Genomic DNA, 5,000 nt, shown 5'->3' with positions numbered 1-5,000 from the left:
CAAATGAGACTCCAAATAAGCCTCCATACACTCTCCTGACATATGACCTGTAGGATGATGATGGTGATGATGGTGATGGTGATGGTGATGGTGATGATGATGATGATGATGATGATGATGATGATGATGATGACGAAGGTGATGGGATCAGTCGAAGAGGCATGGCGATTAATTAGTATTGTGACCTTTAGATTTTGACTTCCAATTACAGTACATTCACTTGTCATCACGAGTCGAGCCCAGATCAGTATGAGGTCTACTTTTAACGAGTGGATTTTTAGCCACTAAAGGAAAACAAAAGGATTCTCCTCTGTGGTACATGGATCTTGCAGTGTGTAGCAGAGACCGACGTTCCTTTGGGTATTGGGCACGGCCATGCATAATGCATCTGCTGGTTGATCATTAGGGTCATGATGACAGCAGCTCTCTATGGTCAATGTATCGACGCCACACAACACAGAGGGCAGTCCCATCTGTCAGAGCCCCCGGTTAGGTCAGATTTGTAGATCTGCTATTGAGTCTAGTGCTGGGATGGTGTGTGTGTGTGTGCACGTGCGTATGTATGTGCATATGTATGTGTGTGTGTGTGTGTGTGTGTGTGTGTGTGTGTGTGTGTGTGTGTGTGTGTGTGTGTGTGTGTGTGTGGGGGGAAGGGGGGGGGTATATGTGTGCTATCCCTCACTAGGGCATTCATTTAAATGTGTTTGAATAGTCCACAGAAACATCATTAGTGTAGGATTGAAGTAGGAAAGAAGAGTTTAGAGAGAAGGGTTAGGTCGCAGGGGTAGCAAAAGGAATATTTCAAGTGGTAAAGGAGAACTTGTTGTCCTTTGTTTGAGAGCCGAAGTCAGAGACCAGAGAGATGGAGAGTATTGCATTAACCTGCAAAGCTTATCTTGTAATTTAACACAATAGGTGTTGTGGTTACAAACCATAGTTCTCCAACATAATGTACAAATTGAACTTGAATCCCAACTAATGTAATATATTAATTCAATTGAGTAGGTAAGGTTCCCCACACAAAGTCAACCTTCTGCAAACTCTTTAAGTAAATGTGTTTGATGTTGAATTTGAATATTAACCGTCACCTTGTTATGTTTCCTCTCTCATCCTTTTGGACCCCTCCTTCTCTTCTCTTCTCTTCTCTCTCTCTCTCTCCTGTATCCTCTTTTCTTCTCCCATCCTCTGCCCCTTCTCCTCTTCTCCCTTCTCCTCCCTCTCTTCTCCTCCCCTTTCTATCCTTATCTCCTCCTTCTGTCCTCTTCTACCTCTTCCCCTCCCCTCTCCTCACTCTCCTCTCCTCTCCTCCTCCCTCACCTGTTCCCAGGGTCAAAACTGTGAGGTGAGCATCAACAGCTGCCTGAGTTTCCCCTGTTCCAACGGAGGAACCTGTCACATCCAGCCTGGCCTGGAAGACCAGTTCAGGTAAAGTAACATCCTGGAGCCAAACCATTCATGTTGTTAACGAGATCATATGATGATGACGATGATGATGTGATGATAGCATTAAGCATATTTCTGTGTTCATAATTGGTAAAGACACACGCTTACACCACACACAGACACACAGACGCACGTGTGTGTGTGTGCGCACACACACACGTGTGTGTGCGCACACACATATACACACACATATTGGTGAACACATCCCTGTGCATCAGCATTAGCATTTCCCCTGCTGCAGTTTGAAATGCTTAGGAAACCCTGTAGGAGCAGGGGTGACTCAGATGTTGCCGTTTGGGATGCAAGGTTAACTCTGCGGTTCCCATTAGCCGGCGGACCTTTCAGTCCTCACTCATACTCCCATCTGCAGGGACACACATCAATTACCGGCTAAGTAATTAGCTTTGTCACTGCTATTGAGCTGGGCCATCCAGCACTAAGGAAACGGCTCACTATGACCCCGGGCCAGTCTGATCCCCGCTGGCGTATATAAAGACACCAGGAGCCAACTTAGGTCCTCACCGCTACTCCCCCTCCCCCCCTCCCTCCCTTAAACACAGAAAGTGGAGAATAGGGGGATCATTTTACGATGAGGCCAAAAACAGGACCTACGATCCGTTTTAACGACGCAACCCCGAATTTGCAGTTATGCACTCAGACGCACGCTCACTCTCTGTGAACTGTGAGTGTCTGTAGGAACCCCTTTGTTCCTACAGTCTTGAGCATTATGAGTGAACCGATTGTCATGAACACCTTACCGGGATTCATCTTTGTCTACCTGGGCTGCTTAACAAGCCCTTTGCCCTTTGAAGCGCAGGGTATGCGACTGGCCTTTAGCGCCCTGCATGGTAATGCTATTAGCAGCTAAGCTTGCCCTTCACAGACCTTTCCTCTCAATGCTAACGCTAACACAGGTAGCATGGTATGGGCCACAGAATGCAAGAAAGAGAGAGAGAGAGAGAGAGTGTGAGAGAGGGAGAGAGACACAGAGAGAGGCCGAGAGAAAGGGAGAGAGTGAGATAGAGGTGGGGCAATGAATGATGGGGGGGAGAACTGAAATGAATAACTGGAAAAAAAAAATCAGGAGGGGGAGAGGGGGCGAGGGACGAAGCAGCCCTCGGTGACATTTGAACGTGTGATGTAATCACTTGTGGATGTCCAACACGTCCAATTAGCCGGGGATTTCTCATGTCTCCGTGGCAGGGACCCATTTGTCAAGATATATGGTTTAAATGTCAGGGCTCCCATGTGATTGGGTGAACGCTCACCTCTGACCCCACAGCCACAGCTTGCTGGTTGCCTCATATTCCCAGACCGACGTCTCTGAGGGTTTCCTTTATTTGCTATTTTTTTCTCTCATTTTTCCTGATGTTTCGTTTTCTCAGCCTATCCCTTCTCCCTTCTCTTCCATCCCTCTCTACCATTTCCTCTCACTCCTCTCTCTCTCGTTCTCTCGCTTCTCCACATCCTTTAGTTGAAAGCAAAGAGAGTTAGGATATAATAACTGACATACAGATATTATAAGACAGACAAAAAGACATTCATGGAGAGAGAGAGAGAGAGAGAGAGAAAAAGAAAGAAAGAATAAATGAAATAAAGGAAGGAAGAACCAAGCAATGCATTAGGACTGTTATATTTTACTGTTAGTTGCGTTTATTTTGAAAACTACCAGGAAGGCGAGGAAAAGCAGTCAATAAAGTGTGTGTGTGTGTGTGTGTGTGTGTGTGTGTGTGTGTGTGTGTGTGTGTGTGTGTGTGTGTGTGTGTGTGTGTGTGTGTGTGTGTTTGTGTAGCTGTGTGTGTCCACCAGGCTTCGAAGGTCTGAGGTGTGAGGTGAACCCAGATGACTGTGAAGACAACGACTGTGAAAACAACTCCACCTGCGTGGACGGAGTCAACAACTACACCTGCATCTGTCCCCCCAACTACACAGGTATGCCAATTTGATCTTCATCACAGTAACAATCGGATTCCTTGGCAATCGACAAAGTCATCTGAAAAGCACTCCCGACACACACACACGCATTCACGTACACAGTGACACACACACACACTAAACTAGCCCTGCATCCATTCCCTTAACTACACCCATAACTGCCCCTCGAACCCCAGTAATCTGCATACCCAGACACATGCACCCACACACACATCTGTGTGTGTGCGTCCGTCTGTCTGCGACTGTGTGTGTGTTGATGTGTGATTGTGTGTTGTGTATTGGGCTTGGGGACCAGGGGTTATCTATCAGAGGCCTCAGCTGGCTGACACATTTATTAACCAGTGTTTTGAACCTCTCATGTCGGTCTTTGAAAGACACAAATACATAAAAACTTCAATGACGATGGAATTGATGACGATAATCTGTGACAAATCTCTCTCTCTCTCTCTCTCTCTCCCTTTCTCTAGGAGACCTCTGTGAAGAAGTGGTTGATCCCTGTCTTCAGGGATTTGATCCCTGCCTTCATGACTCCAAGTGTGTACTCTCCGGTCGCACATACAGGTAAACCACACGTCTAATAGAGGGCCATGGGGGCTCAAAGCGTGCTTGCTTACTTATTTGTGTCAGAGTTGTATCAAGTAAAATAAGATAAAATATCAGGAATTCATTAATGAAACACACATATTGAGAGAAAGACTGTAATTGAATTCATAAGAATATAGTAACACGCATATATATTATAAACTTGATGACTTTGATCATTGTGTTTTGATGGTTGCGATCTTTGTTGGAGGTCTAAATTGTTAAAATATAAATGATTCTGCCGCTTGAGAGATTTTTAAACATTGTGTGTTTGTTAATATTTATTATATCTGTGACATCCACTGCAACCTTTAGCTTCACATTTGATCATATGTTTTTCTTTTCAATATCTCAATACTGCCATCTAGTGGACAGTGAGTATATAATGGTCCTTTAATGATAAGAGTTTTATGTGTTGCAGGTGTGAGTGCCTACCCGGCTATGTGGGGCAGAACTGTGAGCAGGACTACAATGACTGTCTGGAGAACAAGTGCCAGCACGCCGCAGAATGTGTGGACGCCATAAACGGCTACACCTGTGTCTGCAAGGAGGGCTTCAGGTGAGCTCGCAAACCCCATGCAACATAGAGAGGACACGATATACAAAGACACTCTAATATGCAGACATGCACATATGCTGATGTAGAAATGCTGACACAGCACTGATGGGATCAACGAAAGCGAGACATTTGATTGAAGGATTATTGGTAGTTGGTTTGACCTATCCTTTGCCCTCTTTCATGTAGTCCCTTATCTACATTCGCAAAACCAGACGAGCTGGCTCTCAAATTGAATGGGCTGTTAATCTGAAAATGTTTCAAACTTAAAAGGTGTTTAATACACTCACAATGCAGCCTTCCCAACATACACTAGGAAGGCATTCATGATAGTTATATATATACTTAAATATAGATATATACATGCATATATTCTATATATATATTACACAAAGTCAATAGCTAAAAATGGAAATAGACATACGGACACGCAGGCAAATACACAGATGGATCTTCATTATTAAACACTTGACTGTCTAGACCC

At 44.7% G+C, this 5,000-nt stretch overlaps 1 protein-coding gene across 1 annotated transcript in view; it reads left to right on the top strand.

The window, feature by feature from the left end:
• The window catches only part of slit3 (slit homolog 3 (Drosophila)), a 38,234-nt gene that overhangs the window by 16,652 nt on the left and 16,582 nt on the right, over nucleotides 1-5,000 (top strand). Inside the window, exons 13-16 of the mRNA XM_060063699.1 lie at nucleotides 1,328-1,425; nucleotides 3,236-3,375; nucleotides 3,846-3,939; nucleotides 4,382-4,519. Of these exons, the coding sequence (XP_059919682.1) occupies nucleotides 1,328-1,425; nucleotides 3,236-3,375; nucleotides 3,846-3,939; nucleotides 4,382-4,519 (470 nt within the window). The remainder of the gene's footprint in view (nucleotides 1-1,327; nucleotides 1,426-3,235; nucleotides 3,376-3,845; nucleotides 3,940-4,381; nucleotides 4,520-5,000) is intronic.

Source organism: Gadus macrocephalus, chromosome 10 (genome assembly GCF_031168955.1).
Source record: "Gadus macrocephalus chromosome 10, ASM3116895v1".
NCBI classification, from domain to species: domain Eukaryota; kingdom Metazoa; phylum Chordata; class Actinopteri; order Gadiformes; family Gadidae; genus Gadus; species Gadus macrocephalus.
This window is presented reverse-complemented; position numbering and strand designations above follow the sequence as displayed.